The sequence below is a fragment of the Rhagoletis zephyria genome, unplaced genomic scaffold (assembly GCF_001687245.7).
Source record: "Rhagoletis zephyria isolate East Lansing unplaced genomic scaffold, Rhagoletis_zephyria_1.1 Rzeph_scaffold_00061, whole genome shotgun sequence".
In the NCBI taxonomy this organism is placed as follows: Eukaryota; Metazoa; Arthropoda; class Insecta; order Diptera; family Tephritidae; genus Rhagoletis; species Rhagoletis zephyria.
Genome location: NW_016157145.1, coordinates 623,869 through 645,514, shown reverse-complemented (window position 1 = coordinate 645,514; position 21,646 = coordinate 623,869). Strand labels below are relative to the sequence as shown.

The 21,646-nt window shown below is 32.8% G+C and overlaps 1 protein-coding gene across 1 annotated transcript in view; it reads right to left on the bottom strand.

Annotated features, from left to right (window-relative positions):
* Positions 1-21,646, bottom strand: part of LOC108370035 (uncharacterized) — a 58,558-nt gene that overhangs the window by 4,906 nt on the left and 32,006 nt on the right. Inside the window, exon 5 of the mRNA XM_017625272.1 lies at positions 19,984-20,376. Coding sequence (XP_017480761.1) covers positions 19,984-20,376 — 393 coding nt within the window. The remainder of the gene's footprint in view (positions 1-19,983; positions 20,377-21,646) is intronic.

The following is a 21,646-nucleotide window of genomic DNA, read 5'->3' as shown; positions in this document are numbered from 1 at the left end:
AAATGCAAGTTTGAAGTTGCTAAAAAATCACGTTGATTTTTGCAATTTTTAACGCATTTTATTCGATACGTTCAAGTGTACAACTGTATTTGACAATTTTCTTCGTATGGAAAAAAGTGCAATACAGTCAGAAAAAAATATCAAAAATTAACGCGATTTTTTAGCAACTTAAAACTTGCACTTTAATATAATAAAATTTTATAAAACTGCATACTGCGAAAATTCTGAAAAATGTGACCAAAAAATTTAAATTGAATTGATTGAAAATTTAGGTGCAACTTTGTATATTTTTTTTTAATTTTTTGCACAAATTTCGAAATGTGAATTTGTATGGTGCTTGTTATCTAATTAACTAGATTTTATGAAAAAGTAATCTGTCTCATTGCGAGTGTCGTGTCGTATTTCGAGAGTCGAATCGTATCGAAAATTGCATGTCATTGCCGAAAATTTCGACTCGACTAGTGTATTAAAACGCAAAAACTTGGCATCACCGAATAGTTTTCGAGAATTTTCGTCGTCATCTTATTTCAGGTCTACAGTGGGCAATGCCAACGTTGTCGAATCGTACAATTTAGCCTAATTTACGAGTTACGCAATGATTTATTAGGCAAAAAAAAAACACTTAAGGATGAGCACGCCTTCCAGTTAAAATTCTAAAAACAAAAATTAACCAAAAAACACATGACCAAGTATAATTAGCAGCAGAATAGTTGCCTTTGATTGTAGTTGGGTTGACATATGACAAGTAATTTTTAGCAAAAAAAAACCGACTTAAAAAAAAATATATATATCTATATATTTCATGATCCAATGATCGGATCTAAACCAAATTCGTATGGGACCACCTCTGAAATCGGTTGACGTGGTGCAAAGTTATGCGGTAACATACATAAAAACAAAAAAAAAATAGTTTCCGACGAACTGATAACCTCCTCCTTTTTTGGAAGTCGGTTAAAAAAGCGTAAAAAGCAACAACTGTTTATAAGGTGAACTTAGCGCAAAGGGTAGACCACTGGCTTTGTAAGCTGGGGTCGCTGTGTCGAATCCCAGTGAAGAAGTATGATGAGGAGATGTGATGATCTCCGAAATAGCAGCTGTAACTGCTACAATTTATAAACTATAGTTTTTTCCACAATAATTTAAAATAAACATTAAGGGCCGAAATTCATTAATTCTAGTATAATAAAACGGAAGTTTTAACTTGATTTTTGAGAATTTTTTTTTTGGTTGAAGGCGTTTCACGTTTTTTCCATACTAGGAGTGCCAGTTGTCGCTTCCACTCCACAGCACCTGGGTTCAAACCCTGGTCAAAGCAACATCGCAAAAAATATAGAAAAAAGGTTTTTTCTTAACAGCGGTCGTCCCTCGGCAGGCAATGGCAAACCTCCGAGTGTTTTTCTGCCATGAAAAACAGCTTCTCATAAAAATACAATCGCCGTTCGGAGTCGGCGTAAAACTGTACGTCCCTCCGCTTTGTGTGACAACATCAAGACGCCCGCCACAAGTCGGAGGAGAAGCTCGGCCAAATACTAACATATGTGTAAGCGCCAATCTATTATTATTATTACGAGTGCCAGTTACTGTCGAAATTCGACCGTTTTTCTAGTTTTTTTAAGAGCCCTGGAGATGCTTTCAAACATAGCACGTCGTCTAACTTATAAGGTACAAATATACTTACCGGAAAATCTTCTGCTTTGGATCTAAGAAAACGTGACTAAAATGTTGTATATCTATTTGTTTTATTTTCAATATTTTATTAGTGGGCAACAATATAAACTGTGTTTTTGTAAAAAACCTTTGCTCAGCAGACAAATGACCTTGATCTGAAGTATCTATCCATCAACCATTCATCTAAGTATTCTCTGTGTTTAGATTGCTTATATGTAAGTACTACAATCAGGGACCGTAACGGTTATGCTTCTTTTTTTTAAGTCAAAGAATAATCGTTACTTTTTACCGATATTTTTTCAGTCAAAAATAAAAGATACAAATTGACATTTATTTTTTCGGCCAAATATAAAAGTTAAAATATGACTTTTATTTTTTTGGACAAGAATAAAAGTTAAAATTTGACTTTTCTTTTTTCAGTCAAACATAAAAGTCAAAACTTAACTTTTATATTTTCCGAAGATTACGTTCGAAATGCATTTATGGAAATATGCACCTATAAGAAGAAGCGCATTGATGTTGATACGGACCTTATGGATTACTGAGAGAGTAAAAAATTCATATATCCTCGATTCAGAGATCTGACATGTATTGTATATCAAATGCCAGCGACACAAGTTAATATAGAACGCGCCGTCTCAGCACTAAGCTTATTCTTAGCGATTTGCGATACAATTTGTCGGAGCAGAACCTGGCAGCTATGTATATTAATTGTTAAATTGAACTCGGAATCATTTCTGTAAAAAGGTGAATAACTTAAAGCTTAAATTAAAGAATCTCAATATATTTGCAGAAGATAGAAAATGAAATGCAATTGGAAGGATGTACATTTTTTATTAAAATATGTACAGTGCCGAACAGAAGTATTGGCACAGTGAATTTTTCGCAATAAAAATAAAATCTCTAAACTTTGCGCAAAACTAAAATCAACGCGATTTTCTAGCGAATTCAAACCAGCATTTTGTCATACTAAATTTGAATGGGCTATAAAACAGCATACTTAGAATTTTTCTAAAAAATGTGAATAAAACGTTGCAATATAGTGTGCAAATTTAATGAATTTTCCTGAGTTTTGCACAAAGCTTAAAGTTTTTATTTTTATGTGTTTTGGTGTAAAATGAACTATATTTTTATAAAAAATTATCGAAAATAAATTAGAATATTTTGACCGAAAAAAATAAGTCAGATTTAACTTTTATAATTGACCGAAAAAATAAAAATCAATTTTTAACTTTTATTTTTGACCGTTCTTCAAGCAAATTCTGAAATAGGGCATTGTTGAAAAATTTTCTGACATGGGGCCTTTTCAAACTGGCTGCCGAAATAGGTCGATCTTCCACTCAGCCATGGAAATGTATATGGCTTCTGAAGTTATAATTTTATGTATGTATGTACATTAGACTGCATCAATCCCCATACAAAAAAAAAAAATTGGTACAATTTTTCCATTGGAATTATAAAATTTATTATATTTTAAGACGTCCACCAAAATATTTCGGAAAAATATTAAGATTTAAGTGAGCTGCACCTATTTGAAAATACCTCCAAAAATGGAGTTTTTTATGAATAAAAATAGTTTCTTACAGATTTTTTTTGAAAAAATTCCTTCAAATGACAAAAAAATAACAAGCTTAAAAAATTTGCATAAAAAAATATTTAAAAAAGCAAATAAAAAAAATTGAACGGAATCATAATGATGAGATTTTTGATGCTGTTTTTACCTTTTTTTCAAATATTGGTATAAGAAAAACTTGAATAACTGAACCTAAACTCTTCCGATTTAGACTTACGAGGTGTCATTGGAAAGATATTTCCTCACCCTTTTTATTTCTTTGATAATAAACTCATTAAAAGGATGAAAGAGAAAAGTAGGATGAACGAACGTCATTCAAAGTTGAATTAAGATGCTTTGGTGTTTGAAAAAAAAAAGATTGAGACACGAATGGCCTTTTTTTTGACAGAAATAAAAACAGTGTGAAAATACCTTTCTACTGACATTCCACAAGTCTAAATCAGAATAGTTTTGGCCCAGTTATTCAAGTTTTTTGTAAATCAATCTTTGAAAAAAGTTAAAAAAAACCGCATCAAAAATCTCATTCTTACGATTCCGTTGAAAAGATTTTTAAATATTTTTCAGCAGATTTTTTTAAGCTTAATCTGTTTTGTCATCTCAGGGGACTTTTTTCAAAAAGTTCTTTAAGAAACAATTTTTATTCGTAAAAAACTCCATTTTTGGAGGTATTTTCAAATCGGCGCAGCTCACTTAAATCTTAATATTTTTCTGAAATATTTTTGTGGACGTCATAAAATATAATAAGTTTTGCAATCCTGGCGGAAAAACAGCAACATTTTTTGGTGATGCAGTCTAGTGTACATATATGGATTCCAAAAACCAACAAAAAATACACAAAGCTTGCTGTCCAATGTGCCGGGTGTGGAGACAATTTTCAAATTTTGTGAGGAGATGTTCATTAGGCGAAACTAGACCAAAAAATTATTGCTGATTGTATGAGGTATTGTATCTTCAACGTGAGAAACTCCAAATAAGATGGCTACAAGGAAAATGTTGTAAAAGTAAAGAGGTTCTCAAATATGGAAGGGTACGTTTTGCAATTCAGCTCATTCCGGATGCTATTCACTGCATTGTGCTTGGTCGAAATCCAAGTCTGACAATAATCCGTTGAATACCACTCGTGCTGCAAAAGTAGCGGGATATTTTTATCATGTTTCCCTACCTAGGAATGTTGAATTTTGGGTAGATAAAAATCCCGAGCACAAAGTACAAAGTTATGGAAAAATATTCAGCGAATGTATGATGTTACAACTGAATATTTATGTGCTGCATTCACAAAATATCGAAAAATATATGCCAAATAAAATGCTGTTTCGAGGCTAATAAAATGCTGTTTCAAGGCTTTTGTGGAAAAAATTAGCAAAATTATTTTTTGTCCCGTATTCGGCTGCCATAATTATGGTCACCGTACATATATGGAAAATTGTTGCCGAAGAATGATAAAACAAAAAGCCTGCCTCCCAAGAAAAACCTCGTTCAAGTTTCAAAGTGATATGCAAAATATTTAAAAATCCATTTACCAATTCTTGTTGGTTAGTAAACTTTTTTCTAACAGTTACTACACTAGTTATAACTTAAACATTCTTTTATGAAAAGTGACATTCTGAAAATATTTTACAAAAATGCAAAAATAAGAAAAAAAGTATTTTTTCAAGAGACTGAAAGCAGTTTCGTATTCTCGTAAGTAAACGATTTCAGAAGATAAATTCTTCAATCTTAAAAACAAAAGTGAAATATGTGGGGGGTAGAAATGTAGGGTTTTAAGGCAAAACGAGCTTCAAAAAAAGGCAAAAAAGGCATATATTTTTAATTTTGTTATGTACTTCCTTTATGTACAATGTGAAGGTCCAATTAAAGATATAAAAAAATACATACAGTGGTCAACAAATTATAACCGAGCCACTTTTTGCCAAGTTTTAACGTATTATATTTGTTGTTATTGAACTTTTGTTATTTTTTTAAATAAAAATATAGTTCATTCTTTAATAAAACCCGTGGAAATCCATGTTTCCAAATTTGAGTAGTCCACTTGTAAAGGCGCTATGTAAATTTTTTTAGATTTTTAATTTTTGGTGAGTAACGTACCAGTATTTAAATTAGTTTCATGTCCATTAGCAATACAGTGCAAAATCTTTCTACTTTCTGAAAAAATAGCATCAAATGTTAACTACTATTGCAAAAATAATACTTATGTATGTATTTATACATTTTCAAAAGTCTCAATTTTCTGATGAACTTAGAAAACTGCAAGAAAACGTGGTAGTTTCGGTGCCTAGAAGAAGGCGTCGTAAAAAAGAAGCAGACCAATCTTCATGAAAGAGCGAACGTGAAAAGCAAAAAAAAAAAATAGCTATGTAAAAGTTACTGTTTCAAAACTCCGTATATTCAATTTTTATATATAAAAATTTGCAAAACTACCACATTGCCATATTGTTTTTTAATGTTATTAGGCTCTTGTTTATCTAAATTTTCAGATAATAAAGAGAAATATACAATTTGGATGTTACTTGTTGTTGTAGACGTTTTTTTAAATTATGGCTCACTATTATAAAATCACATAACGCTGTTTGCAAGTGGACTACTCATTTGTGCAATATTAAAAAAAAATCAACAAACTTTCGTACAAATTTCGAACTTTTAAAAATTCTAAAAAATCAATCGACATTTTTAGCCATTTGAAACGTGTACTTTATTCTACTAGAATTCAATGGGCTACAAAACTGCATACTCAGAATTTAATTAAAAAAATTTAACGAAAATTTGTAGAATTTTTTTTTTAAATTGCATAAATTGTTAAGACAGTGTCACTCGATTGGTACATTTGTACAGATTTGTAAATTTTTTTATTGGGCTATTGGTAAAAAAAGTGGGACAATTTTTTTTTTTTCATTCAAAAGATTGGTACAATACAGCAATGTTCTATTGAAAAATTTCGATAAATTAATTTTCGTGATTGGGATAGTGAAAAATATTTTGGGTGTTCAAACAATTGGGATACGATTTACACCAAATTTTAGCAAATACCCAATCGTGCGACACTACCTTTAAACTTGTATTTATACGGATGTTGGTAAAGAACGAACTATAAAAAACTAACCGAAATTAAATAACAACAAAAATAATATTTTAAAACTTGTCAAAATTTGGTGCGGCTATAATTTTTTCGACTACTGTACATAAGTTGGCTATGATTACTCGGCCGTGCTATCATAGTAGCACAATGCCACTCATATTTGACTTACAAACAAACTACGGGCAGGAATTTCAATATTTCAACCCTTTTTTTTATGAAAAATTTTATTTTTATCAGTATTTTTGTTTTAATCAAAATGTGTTGAAATAAAAGTGAAACTCAAAAAAATTCACATTTCTTTGCAAATAGTTCAATATTAGTTGTAAAATCGTCTAACCGTGGGCAATTAACTATTTCAGCATGTAAAGTCATCTGTAAAAGAAACATACTGACTTTGCATTGCTTTAAGCCAATTGCATTTTAAAGTAGTTGAAATCAAATGCAGAATCGAGCAATCGCCTTCCTGCTTGCAAACAATTCAAACTAGAGATGGGCACGTCAATGATTTCGGATCACGTTCACGCACGCTCACGTTGATGGTTTTATAAATCACGCACACTCACGTTATGCTATATTTTTTTCAATCACGTCACGCAATCTCCCGACGCCTAGTTTTTTAATCACGCACGCTTCTTCACGGACATATTTTTGAAATTGAAACTTTATTTATATAAATAACATTTCATATAAATAGGCCTTATCGCACGAGTATTGTTACAAAAGCTTGGCCAAACACCTTGCCTGGCATGAACGCACTATTATTTTTTTTTTTAATAAATTTCATACAAAAGAATTCACATCAATATTCATTCATTCAATGTAACTAATTTTAAAATGACATTAGCTCAAATTTTTGTTTAAAAATAATATTTTGTCGAGGATTTTACCCAGCAATCGTGTACGTCTTTCTTCTAAAATCCTGCCTAACACAGCAAAAACTCTCTCAATAGTTGCATTAATATCTTCAAAAACTGTTTCTGCAGATTCATATGTTGTGCCTTTGAATTCGTCTAAAGTGAATACAGTAAATAAGTTAAACAGTAGTATTTAGTTTACGATCTTATTTTGGTGGAAAATACACATACATATGTACATATGTAGACTGCATCACTCCCCATACATATAAAAATCGGTACTGTGTGTTTATTGGAATTATTAAATCTATACTAATATATATTGTGAAAGCCGTTTTTTTAGTGTTCGCAAAGCTCGAGAACGGCTGAACCGATTTCTTTGAAATTGCAGACACCTACCGCACGTGTCCCAAAGATGGTTTTAGGCTAAAAAAAATGTCGATATGTTGAGGGGGCGTGGCACCTCCCATACATACCGATTTTTTTCATACTGCATATCTCTGGAAGTGTTCATGGTAGAGTTCTGGAACTTGGTGTGGAGATATATGAAATCAATCGCACACTCATGGAGAAAAATTTGAGCTATTGGAAAAGGTACCTTCCATACACCGAATTTTTATACTGCATATCTCTGGAAGTGTTCATGGTAGAGTTCTGGAACTTGGTGTGGAGATATATGAAATCAATCGCACACTCATGGAGAAAAATTTGAGCTATTGGAAAAGGTACCTTCCATACACCGAATTTTTATACTGCATATCTCTGAAAGTGTTCATGGTACAGTACTGGAACTTGGTATGGAGATACATATGTATGTAGAAGTAGGAGAAAAATGGGGCTATTTGAAAGGGGGGCGTGAGGCCTACAAACGTACCGACTTTTAGCTATCTTTGAATGTATTTACAATTCTTCTGGAGGTGTGTTTGTGAGTGAAATCCTCCTAAATGGTTGTACGAATTTTAACGAAATTTTTTTATGTGTGTTTGAGTGGGTCTCTGGATGGTTTAATTTCACAATTTAACCCGCCAGTTGGCGCTGTAGGTGAGTTACATATTACTAAAAATCTTATTTATGATCCGATTTGGCTAATATTTTAAATATGTATTGGTAATGGTAAGAGCAATAGTATTGCAAAAAAGTGCTGCCAAGTGGCGCCGTAGTCAAGTTATTACTAAAAATAGCCAAGTGAGAAAAGGTGCCGTGAATGTCAGATTAAGTAGACCTCTTGCTCCATTGAGTATATCGAACTCTCCTGTGTTACGATTGGCCCAATGGATGTGATTATTATAATATTATTATGAATTCAAGCTTTTAAGGTATTTCGTCTGAAATAAGTGTATGTATATTGCATTTCTGTAGAACAATGATACGCACCCATTTTCAAATTGCCACCGACTATACTATAAAGCTTCTAGGACAGATTCACTATAGAGCCGGGTCATTGTTGCCGCCAGGGGTGAAGAGGATAAAATTATCCAGCCCATTATCGAATTGAAATTTTAATGAGAGAGTGATTTTCTAATATTTCCTTTCGAGAATGAGCTGGGTTTCACTTTCTCTCTTGTTGCTATGGTTTTAATTTTTTTTCGAACCCATCGCGAGTGTATTTCCAATATTCTATGAACGTTGGAAAACTAAGGTTGGTTATGAGTTCGCTTTTAGTTCGATATGGACATTGGAAGGCCATTTTCGAACGTTCGCCAAAATGTGTATGCGGCACTAATGATTTTTATTATTTATCGATCGATTTTCTTCATTAGTAACTTTATTTCATTGCAACAGAACAGGCTTTACCACAAACGAAAAAATTTGGCACAGAGCCTGTTATTTTTAAAATTTATCTTCTGTTAACGTTTGATTTTTTTCATTTTTTCATTAAAAAAAGGGAATTATTAATTAATTTGTCAGAAACTATTAGTCCTATCGGAAAGTGATGTATATATGGTTTATGGAGAATTTTATTAGCTTTCATTTGCCGTATCTCATTTCAAGAATGTTGAATTGGTTCGTAAGAAATACGAGATTAAGTGGAACCACTTTAAGTTTTAAGCTGAATAACGGTAAATTGCAAATATCTCGAAAGCGTACCCAGTGTCGCCTTTTTAGCTCTTCGGTTTCTAGATTTAGCTAAGACATCCTTTTTTTGGCCACATAAATTTAAAATTGCCCCTAGCCCTTTGGAGAATTTATTCATCTTTGGCATGAAAAAGTTGTATATGCTTAATTTGTTCTCATTTTTTCATTTATGTAAGAGAAGAATTTTTAAACCTAGAAACTCTGATACATATATTTATATATACTAGGGCTGTGCGATTAATTGATTACTCAAAATTTTAATTAATTATAAAGTAAATAACTCAATTATTCGATTAATTGGAAATTATGATTACTCAAACGTTCAGTTACTCGAGTAATCAAGATTTTTGATTAACCAAAAACAAAAATATTTGAGTAAAATGCTTTATGATTAATCAACATTTCGAGTAAAATGAGTATTTAACATTTCAACTCTTTACATATGTATAAATTAGTTAAAGTTCCTTGATACTTTGAAAACAACGTTTCCGTTTTCAAAAATTAAAACAAAAAATTTTTTTCATACACAGAATGTAAAAAAGAAAATAAGCATTTTCCAAAGCAAACTCTATTACGAGCAAAATTATTTTTTTTGAGTAATTATATTTCAAGTAACTCGATTAATCATCGTTTTGAGTAATCAAAATCTTGATTACTCGAGTAATTGATTAACCGAATAATTGATTAACCAACTTGCTCGAGTAATCGAATAATCGCACAGCCCTAATATATACATATATGTATTGTATGTTCCTTACGTTTTTATACATACATACTGTAAAAGTGTTAGGGCCGTTAACTTATCTATTAACGATTTAACTATAGTTTAAAATATACAAGTTTACGGCCCTTAATATGCTTAATAGCCCATCAAGTCGATTGACCGTGTATGTTCTTGTGGTGTGATTGTACCAGCTGCTGGTGCGACATAAAAAACGATTTGATATTTTTATGATTGTACCAGCATGCTGGTGTCGTGAGTGGTGAAGTTAGCTCAATTTTCTAAGTAAAAAGTATTTTGGCGGAAAGTTCTTGAACTATATGAGTCAAAGCCGTGTTTGTGGAAGATTAAGTCCACGATATTGCATGAAAATGATGATAGTGAATGAAAATAAACAATGTTTTACAAAATCTTAGAAAAATTATGCAATTTCGGGTGNGCATGCTGGTGTCGTGAGTGGTGAAGTTAGCTCAATTTTCTAAGTAAAAAGTATTTTGGCGGAAAGTTCTTGAACTATATGAGTCAAAGCCGTGTTTGTGGAAGATTAAGTCCACGATATTGCATGAAAATGATGATAGTGAATGAAAATAAACAATGTTTTACAAAATCTTAGAAAAATTATGCAATTTCGGGTGTAATCATTTCGATCTTTCCTCGACCTCATTTGTAAAGAAATAAACATTGTACCTGCATGCTGGTAAGTTATATGCTTCGAGCCTGATGGTACAATCACTTGATGGAGCCAGCAAGCTAGTGTCATATATTTCCCCTTTTATACAAAAAGGTTTTTGGTTGGATAAAATATTAGCTTTTTTTCCAGAGGTCATTGTTTTTCTATACCATTACTTATTAAAAATGTTTGCATGGATACTTATACATATATGTATATGTAAGTAAAAAATTTAAGCTACCATTTTTAGCCACGACTTTTTTTAGCTCTTTTTAGCCCTTTTTTAAATGAATTTGGCTACCACTAAAAATTATTCGCGGCAACACTGAGCGTATCTATAGAAAAAAAATTAACTCGATTTTTGGAATCACCGAGAAATTCTACATAGAAATTGGATAGTGGCACCCATTAAACATTTTTGCTGTAAACCAGTGTAATTAGAAACTCGGCACCTACATATGCGTGATAATCAGCATTCTAATGTATTCAAAAAGTTCCAAAAAAGGGAATGCAAAACTGAATGCCCCACTTTTCTTAGCACATCGCCCCGGGAAAAAAATGCATTTTCGAATGTGAAAAGGTTTGTTTTACTGATTATTTTTTCTATTACTACACATTACATTTTCCCACTGGGAATGTACATACATACATATGTAAATATATTTATTGATAATATTAATTATAATTTCTATTCATAATACTAAAATTATAGATTATTGGTTATGTATATTAGGTAAAAAATTAATTTTGAATCTGAACGAAAAGCTGTTTCTAAGATGTCTATAACTGACTCAACTAAAAAATCTATTCTAAACTTAAAACTTTATTTTAACAAGAATGAGTTTTGACTTACGACTATTACTATGGACCACTATGTTTAACATGATGTACAACAAAAGGCTTATTCTAAATCAGCACTCATCTCAGATAACGATATTCCATGTGATTTTATGTGTCCACTTAATCCAGCGGGTTGTGCAAAACGTTTCCCACAAAGTCTACATATAAATTTCTTTTCTTTATCATGAATGAATTTATGTTGCCGAAGTTGTTTCTTAGTTGTAAATCCTTTATTGCATACATTACATATTTTGTCCCGCACCTTCGAGTGAACGGCTTTGTGTTCTCTGCGCTTGTCTTTAGAAAAAAAGGCTTTTGAACAAATTTCACATTTGTATCGTGGTTGTTCGGCATGAGTGTCCATGTGGTTTTTAAATTTAGCATTTAAAAGAAAGCTTTTACCACATATGTCACAAACATAAGGTCTTTCGCCGGTGTGAGTACGCTTATGGACCGTTAATTCTGTCGCGGTTGCAACAGATCTGTTGCAGACCTCGCATTTGTATGCATAGTCCCGTACGTGCCTTCGCAAATGAATTGAGAAATTTCTCGCCTCCTTAACTCCATGACCACAGACAATACATTTAAATGGTAACGAGCCGTCATGGGAAGAAAAATGAACTTTGTGCTGAATTGAACCCTGTAGTAGTTCCCCACATATTGAGCATTCAAAAGGTGCAACATCGGCTTCCAAATAGGAAATATCATCGTAATATGGACATGTTGGTTTGAAATCAATGTTCTTTCGTTTACATGCTATTTTTTGATTCTTTTCGTTTGAGGTTATCTTTCGCAATCGCAGAATTTCTTTTTCCAATTCAGTTTTCGTTAATTTCAATTTAGAATTTTGATTGAATTCTTCTAGTAGAGCAAGTACCGCTTCTCGACGTCTGTTAGCAAACCTAAATGCTATGTCTTTTTCATCCCAAAGACATGTATGTCGCTCATATATTTTAGCCAGGTTAATGAATTGTGCATCATCTAACAGGCTCGCAGCTCCTGCGAATTTTTTGGTACTAGGATCCTCCGGTCTTACCTGTTGAAAAGTAGAGAAGGTGTCACAACTTGCGGCGCAAAATAGGAGGCTTAAGTGGTAATAATTGAATTTGATGCGCCATTTCATTTGAATTTAATGCGACATTTCATTTGAATTTAATGCGTTTTTCATTTTTAATGGTGCCCTTGTCCTTATACTTTCCATAATTATGTAGTTAATTCAACTGTAATCTAACAAAACTGCACAAAGCAAAAGTATGCAAGTAGAAAAATAAATGTGAATATGTAACTGCGACTGTTCCCAGGAACTACCAAGGTCTGTTGGTTAAGCGATCTATATCAGCCGCCAAACTGTGAAATGCCACTATAGTGTTTATAAGTTGCCTTATAACTACTAAATACATATTCCTTTACTTAAATAGTTATTTAGGAGATCACTTAATACATACATACATACTAACTACTTAAATATTAAAGCAACATAAAATATGCGAACTTAAGAGTGATTTTTTTAGCATATGCAAGGCGAATATTTGTTATAAAATTATTTGTCTCTCACACTTTTTTATACGAGTTTCGTCTAGCTGTGGTGTGCTTTTTGGTGTTGTCATATAGATTTTATGCCGCCTGATGGTTTTGGTGAAAAGGGGATTCTTGTTATTGGCGTTGTCTTTTAACTGGCGACCTATTTTCGAGATTTTTTTATTTCGAAAGGCACATTTTGTTCGATATCGTCCACGTTTCTGCGATTTTGTTCTTCGAGGGAGAACTCTGCTTTTCAATTGCCTATCGAGCTCAAAGTGACAACCGTGGGCAAGAGTTATTCTTCGCTATATCTTCAGACTGATATTATTGGTGGTGTTAGTGCTGGATTCCAGGTAGACAAAGTTCTCACTACTTAAAAGTTATAACTACTAAACCAATTACACATGGCGTCGTAAAGGCATGTTCTTTTTAAGCTATCAACAGTGATAAGATCCAGCTATCAACAGTGACAAGATCCAATGAGTAGGTTCATAACAGAGCTGTGTAACTGTGATTTGATTTACATTTTTAAATCACGAAATACCAAAACCAAAACCAGCGTGACCGAAACTCCAACACAAACGCAAATTTTATTGTGTTACTAACACACCTGTAATAATTTTTAATTGGAGTGCCATCTATTGTTATTTCTTGCGAGCTATCTTTCGCATATGAGTAAGTAGTCAAGCTAATCTTTTCAAATATGAGCAAGCAGGCAAACTTTTTTGTTTGAAAAATCACACGCTCACAAAACTTCTGGGAGCATTTTTGATGCACAATTAATAATGTGATAGCAAAACGTGCCGAACTTAGCGGACACGCGTGACGGTCACGTCACTAGGAAAATGACCATCACTGTTCTTGCTGGGTAAGATTTCATTACTTTTCTCTTGTTCCGTAGTGAGGATTGTATTTTGAATCTACAATCATTCAAAAGCAAAGTGATTTCACACAGCAAGCTGCTAAACATATAATTGAAAACCTTAGAATGCTGAAGTAAATGGAATTCAATACTGAATGAGCTTCCAGATGAATGAACACTTTGCTATGTGTGCATTCTCTAATTCAGTTCCAATCAAATTGTATACACTAAAAAAAATATGTAGGTAAGTTTAGATTGGGTACCCGGATGATGGAATAATGAGGTGTATGAGTTTTACAACTACATGACATGTGCCGCGTATCAATGTACAGCGGCCGCGCGGACTAAGCCATGTCCTACGAATGGATGCTTATGCTTGAGACTCCTCCACGCATGAAACGCGTCTTGATTCACATGAACATATTCTAAAAATTTATAGTTTTGGTTGTTTACAAACTGAGTGCAAAATTTTTCAAGACAATTGGTATCTATGTATATCTTTTTCTTTAAAAGATGGGAAAATATGCGTATAGCAGTTTTCATCATTCAATTCAATATTTATGTATACACATATGTACATATTATGTACATTTTTTAAATATGTGACCATTTCTCGCGCATTTATGCCCGTTTTTTTTATTTGATCCAAACGATATTTTTTTTTCCAACACCTGAAATGCAAAAAGACGTAACATCATCATAAATGAAATGAAAAAAGTCGGGACTAATATTTTATTTATTTTTTTTCATAAAATGATGTGGGGAGTTGTAATTCGATGAAATCCCTCATATAAATCAAAAAGTGAATTTTGGATTTTTTATTAGTTATAACTTTTTGCATTTCAGGTGACGATATGTATGAAGTAACAAGTTTTCTATTTCTATGCACAAAATTGTTTGTGTAAATTTTTAAATTTCCAAATTTCTATTTTTTTTGATTTTTAAAGGAATCTACAAAAAAGTTTAAAAAAAGTTTTACAAACAAATTTAGGCGTACAGAAAGCTTGCTACTTTATATGCAAGACACATAAATACAGGCAGAAGCCAAGGTTTATATATAAGAGGTTGTCCAATGCGCAGGTCCGTTATGGTGCATTTACATGGTATGAAGTCATATGAACTGTTGATACGATAAAATAGCGGTACTACATGTTCCAATGAGGAATTCAATGATTCAGTGGGATGCATATAATACATTTTTTCATATAAAAAATTATGGTGAGATACTGTAAGCATACTGTTGTGGTACTGTTAAGCATATGAAATTATAGCAAGTTGGATTTTCATACATCTTCCCATAAAAAGTTTAACAGATGCAGAGATACCAAGGAGGTTTTTTCCCATTTTGATGCCTTTTTAATATAAAAACCCACCGAAAAGGAGGAAAGCGGCAACTCTGCCATTCACGTACATGAATTTTAGAAATTAAAAACAATAAACAAACAAATTCAAAACAAAGAAATTCTTTGTACTAGAACTTTTTAAATAGAAGCAACTCACGTAAAGTGGACAATAAAAATACAAAGCACTATGATAACAAACTTAAAAACAAGACATTACAGAACATTTTAATGAGGTTTATATCACATTTAAGTAAAAATAAGCCTATATTTCCCAAGCTGGCAAAGAAATGAAAATGTGTATTTTTTGTTGTTTACAAAAAGACTTGCCAAATTACATATAAGTCAAAATTATAGAAGGCATGTATACTTCGGCCTTTCATTTTTTCATACAGTTTATGCTTCTTTATGGCTTTTACAAAATGCAGGGATACCGCACTTAGATACCGCACGCAGATCGATGAAATGATTTCGTGAATTGGACTACGCATACATGTGATACTTATGCTTTTAATTTATAAGGTAATTTAATGTTTTTATACTCTTGCTACAACATGAATATATGAATTCGTGATAAGAATATACGAATTCGTCTTGGAAGATAGAAAGCGCGTAAGAATAAATGCCGAACAAAGGAATTTGTCTTCTTTCAACTTAAATAAATGCATTTTGCAAACAAAAGTGCGTACGTTACTTAGTGTCTTGGTAATGACGATTTCGTAAGGATCTATTGATTGCATTATAAACATTTTCATTTATTTGTTAAACATACAATTACATCCATTACAACCCGGTCCTATGGATGCTAGACGCGTGAATTCATATAAGGTGGCGTTACCGGAAAATGAATAAATAAATTATATGTATATCAGAAAGTTAATAAGATGAAATGAAATTATGGTTTGATTTCTAACCAAACCTATGTATGTAACTCAATCATATAACATATGTTTACACATCCAATTTCGTGAGTAGGTACCTCACACCTTTTTTAAGAAGTTTCACTTCTATCATGTGTACGGTGTTACACACGTTTTTTATTTTACTAAAATTGCAATAGTCTTCGAAAGTATTAGTCCTACATAATTTGGTATATGGACCTTTTTCGTAGAAAATCGAAGTTAGCTAAAAAAATTTTTTTTTGTACTTGAACATGGGCGAGCCTAGGATATAGACCAAAAATTTTCACATTTCACACAGATTTATTTTAGAGCGTAATGAACCATATTTTTGCTATTTACCAATCAAAATTCTAAGAAAGCGGATTTTCGGCCCACGCTAATAATGTACATATAAAGGGTTAGTTAATGGACTTTAAACATGTGATTCGAATTATACTATCCCATTTAATTAACAGCCCAGCGAATTCTTGCTTGCTTTTGTATTTAAACGTCGCCAATTTAAAATTATTGTAGCGTTCGCAATAACAATAAATAAGTCTCAAGGTCAGACCCTAGCAAGAGGATTGCTTAACGCATGGCGTATTGAGTAGAGTACGATCGTCCCCCAAATACCAAGTTAAGGTTAACTACCAAAAGTAATGAATGTTGTTTTTAGAATAAAGAAATACGCAAATTTTTTAGACCATGGAGTAGTAATAAACTAGTTTACATTATTTACAATAATTCTTTACTTGTAAATTATTGTAAATAATTGTAAACAATGTAAATAATTTACAATTTACAATTGTTTGATTATTGTGCAATTGTTTACAACATTTTACAGTAATTTACAGTATTTTACAATAGGGGAATTCGCTCTTCTGTGTATTCGTTGTATGTTGTGTAATTGTAAGTGCATGAGCATGTGATTTGTTGTTGCTAGCGGTACATCAAATACACATGCAACAACAACCACACGCTCGACCAGTTACACTTATGCTGGATACAGCAAATACACAGAAGCGCGAATTCCACTAATTATTTACAATGTAAGTAAGTGTAAAAAATTAGAAAATTTGTGTGAGTGCACAACCCTGATTTATCTTATTTTATCAGCTTTTTTGCCAGCCAAGGCATGATAATTCGTAACAATTGTTACAAAACATAACAAAGTATTGCTTAATAAAACAAAACTATTGTCAGCTGTTTTTCTAATTGCGATGTGCATAATCATGCCAATGGAAATGATATTCATATTGATTTTACTATCAAATGTGCTGTACAAATCGATACGTTGCTTGAATCCATTCTCATTTACTAAATTTGCTATAACTTTTCTATTTTCAAACCGATTTGCAAAAGATTTGGATCTATATACTTTTAACTTAAATAAGCTTTAATATAGGATAAAAATAAGAACAACAAATTTTCGGCTTTTAGGTGTAAGTCACAGTAGAATATCGATGCGGCTTAAAATGGGCCTCATGTATAAAAAGTGAGCTTAAGGTCAGACTCAATATTCGCATTGATCAAGTGAATTAAAACTCAAGAATTTGTACTGAAAATCGAATCGGAGCTTAGGTATTTTTTATGCATGATGCCCATTGTATAGGAAGTTTATAGGGATTTCGAAGACCTTTAATCTGGTGGAGAGCTTTTTGTGATAATCAAAACCGGACATTTTTGGAAAAAAATTTAAAATTCTGTTTTCTCAATGTGAAAAAAAACAATAATTTCGCAAATTCTTAAAACCTATTCTTTTTTATTTTTGACCTCATATTCAGATTCTGTGAGTTATTTTACAAAGCAAATGACCGTAAAATTTACGGTTTTCAACCATTTTGTTGTTAAAAACTTTTTTTCCGGAATGCATACAGCGGGTGCCATAGATAAGTAAACAAAGTCAGCACGTTAGCGTTTCTGGTAATAACTGTAAACGTAGTAGTCCACTTTCCAAAATTTTATTTTCACAAAGAAGTTACGTTGTTTACCGTCATAACTCGTGAAAATCGAAATTATTTTTGCTCATTTTTGTTTTTTATTCGCAAAGTTTGTTGCAAACCTAGTTTTCGGATGCTCCAAAACTAAGTAAACAAGTGCAATTTGTCATAATTTGTTTGAATAAAAGTGAAATAAAGTGCAGCTTTTGCTAGACGTCGAGTTAGAAACGCAAGGGGTATATGTTTTACATTGTAAGTATAAAATTCTTGTATTTTTTCGGTTATATTACAAAATCCTTCGAAACATCCTTTTTTCAGTTAAACACAAATTTTTATTTAAAATAATGGCAAATTGTGCGCGTTTAAGTACAGGAGAGCGAAAAGCTATAATTAATCTTCACAATAAAGGGGAAACTTACAGAAGTATTGCCAAAACTTTTAATAAAACATCGGCGGCAATATTCAAGGTTATTAAAACCTTCAAGAACGATGGACGCGTTGATCGCAGATATTCCCAGGGACGCCCGAAAATTACTACAAAAAAGCTAGATACTCGAATAAAAAACATGTCAGCAGCAGACCCAATGCTTTCTGCTCCGAAAATTTACTCCAAGCTCGTATCAGAAGGTAAAACAGCACCATCTCTCTCCACTATTCGCAGAAGGCTGCATGAAGACGGAAAGCATGGGAGAGTTATTCGGAAAATTCCGTTCATAAGCAAAATAAATCTCTAAAAGAGGATGAAGTTTTATTCAGATCATGTCTTAAAGCCCGAAAGTTTTTTGGCACAAAATACTATGGACGGATGAATCCATGATTCGATTGAAATATAGTGATGAAGCGTTGTCCTTCAAGTGCACAAAACCTACTCTTAAGTCCGGCGATAAAGGCTTGATGGTTTGGGGATGCATTTCTGCTTATGGAGTAGGTACCACTATTTGGGTACTCGAAGGCAAAACTAATTCCCAAGTTTACCTTAACTTGCTGAAAGACGTGATTATTCCTGAAGGTAAGCGTCTAATAGGAGAGGATTTCGTTCTACAACAGGACAACGCACCTATTCACAAGGCCAAAATTGTTACAAAATATATAGCTGATGCTAATGTTAATGCTTTGGAGTGGCCTCCGCAAAGCCCTGACCTGTCACCAATTGAAAACGCGTGGGCGTGGCTGAAAGCTCAAGTAAGTGAAAGGGGTCCTCGAAATCTGGCTGAACTGAAGGATTTAATTTTGGAGATCTGGCCGTCTTTTACCCCAGAAATGTGTAGAAAATATGTACTTTCCATGCCGACTCGTTTAGCAAGAATGTCGCGAAATAATGGCGGTCACTGCGGCCATTAACTTAAGTGTTTACTTATTTTTCACACACTGAATTCTTGTATTTTTTATTCAAACCGCCATTAGTTAGTGGAAGCAACTTTTTAATTTTAACTTATGCAGCTCTTATTGTAGCTAAAATCCCGTATTTTCTAATTTTATGTTTATCTAAATAAAACTTGAAAAATATGGACTTGAGTTCAAAATACTAGTCTGTTTACTTATTTATGGCAGCCGCTGTATATATGGATATTTAACAGAACAACTTCTCTCGAGTGAGGTCATTTTCTTTTCAAAACAATAATTAACTGAGTTCTCATATGATATTTTTAATTTTTATCGTTAATAGTAGTTTAGGATGATATCTTAATGAAAGTTAAATAAAAATTTTAAATCTTCATTTGGAAGCTCCTTAAAATTAAATCTAAATTCCAACCTACAGAAAGCAAAGAAGATGTTTTGTCAAAAGTCCACAGGTAGGGTTTTCTAAATTTTCAACTTCAACGTGGAAGTACTTAGTGTTATCATATTGGAATACAATTTTGCACAGCTTATTTTTAGGCCAAACATCTTTTCCGCTCAACAAAAAAAAATTTTTTTTACGAATTAATTGAGCTGAAAATTGCTTAGCTTGGATTTAAAATTACCTCATAATTGCTTAGTAGAAAACTCATTGCATCGTAATAAAATAGGTTTGTTGTTTGTCGTTTTGATTCTCTGCGGAAGTTTGACCGAAGGCTATTTATCCTTCTCTTAACATCGTCTCGATCAGCATCTGGATACCTCTCCCTGTATTTCGCGAGTAATATATCGTATTTTTTATTTTTTACTGCGCGATTATGATAATCCTTGTTGGTTATATCCCAGAGTGGTGGCAATGATTGGTAGACCTTAATTAACTCAATTACAAATTTTCTTTCGGATCTTTTTTGTTCAGTATCCCCAATATAGTCATATTCTTCATCGTCCATTTCAAATTCGCTTTCAGATTTACAAATTTCGTCTGATGGCCCAGCATCATCTTCTGTCTTAAAAGAGTGCTACAAAAACCAAGGGGAATAATGTTTAATGAATGTATTTGACTATCAAAAAGTATGTACAGTAGTGTTCGCTAAAATAGCAGCGCGACATATTGACAAGTTTTGACAATTTAATTTCTTTTTACTTGTGGCCCTATTATGTATGGCGACTGATAGCCGATGTGCAAACATTTACTAAAATTCGCATAATGTACGGCAACTGGCTACCGACTGTCGGCTACTGAGTCTATGTAGTACACCCAAAAAAAACTTCTCTTAATTGAAGAAAAACAGCAATCAAAATGGAGAAAAATGGGAACGAAACAGCACTAAAGAAGTTTTATCCTCTTTCCATGCCCACCATTTCTTCAAAATGATAGATTACATCCACGGTTCCATATTTTCGTGTACGTTTTTACACATCCCAAAGAAAAAAGAATATTCATAGATGCTAGACCGTTGAGCCTTTCTTGACATGTTGTATTTCCCAAGTAGGTTTTAATTCCTTTCAGGCATGAAAAGCTTCGTTCAGGTGTGGCTATTGAAACGGGCAAAAGTGCCAATATACGTAAGATCTTAAAAACATTCCCAAAAGACGTTGTATTAGCTACTTGTAATACTTCGAGAGCATTTCGAAAATGTTCGCGTGAAACTCATTTTTTCCACATTTTTACCTCCAGAAGAAAGTTTTGTTTCGAGCAGTCGATTACTTTTTCAGAGAAAGCAAACAATTCTTCAGTTTTTTTTTCGTTAAAACCATCTTTGGAAACAAAACCCTAAAATTATTTAAAACTGATTTATGGTTTAGGAACCGGCTTTTCAAATGAGCAATATATGTATCAAGGAAGGGAATGTAAAAGCAATGCGATAGTAAGCGTCGGCGTCTCCGGTTTTCACATTAAAGCGATTCTTTTGGCGACTGCTGTATCGCGGTACTTTGATTTCTGTACCTAGGTTGGTGCATACTTCTTCTACGTGTTCGAAAAGCAAATGAAAGTTTTTTTCTGCATCTTATCGCATTTCTTCAAATTCCTTTAAAGCGTCGTCGGCTAAGCTCAATGCTTCTGCAAGATCTTCATCAGGTACTTGTAATTGCCGGCTAGCAAAGCAACAACAATTTATAAAAAAGCAAATGCTTGGCTGTTGCCGCTGTGCTAACAGTTTTTCAAACCCTGATAATTTCTATAGATATTCGCACGATACATAGCGATCTGAAGAGGGAAGCGAGACGTATTTGCCGCAATAAGAAGAGAGAGGCCGAAATACGTGAGTGCGAAGAGCTTGAAATGCT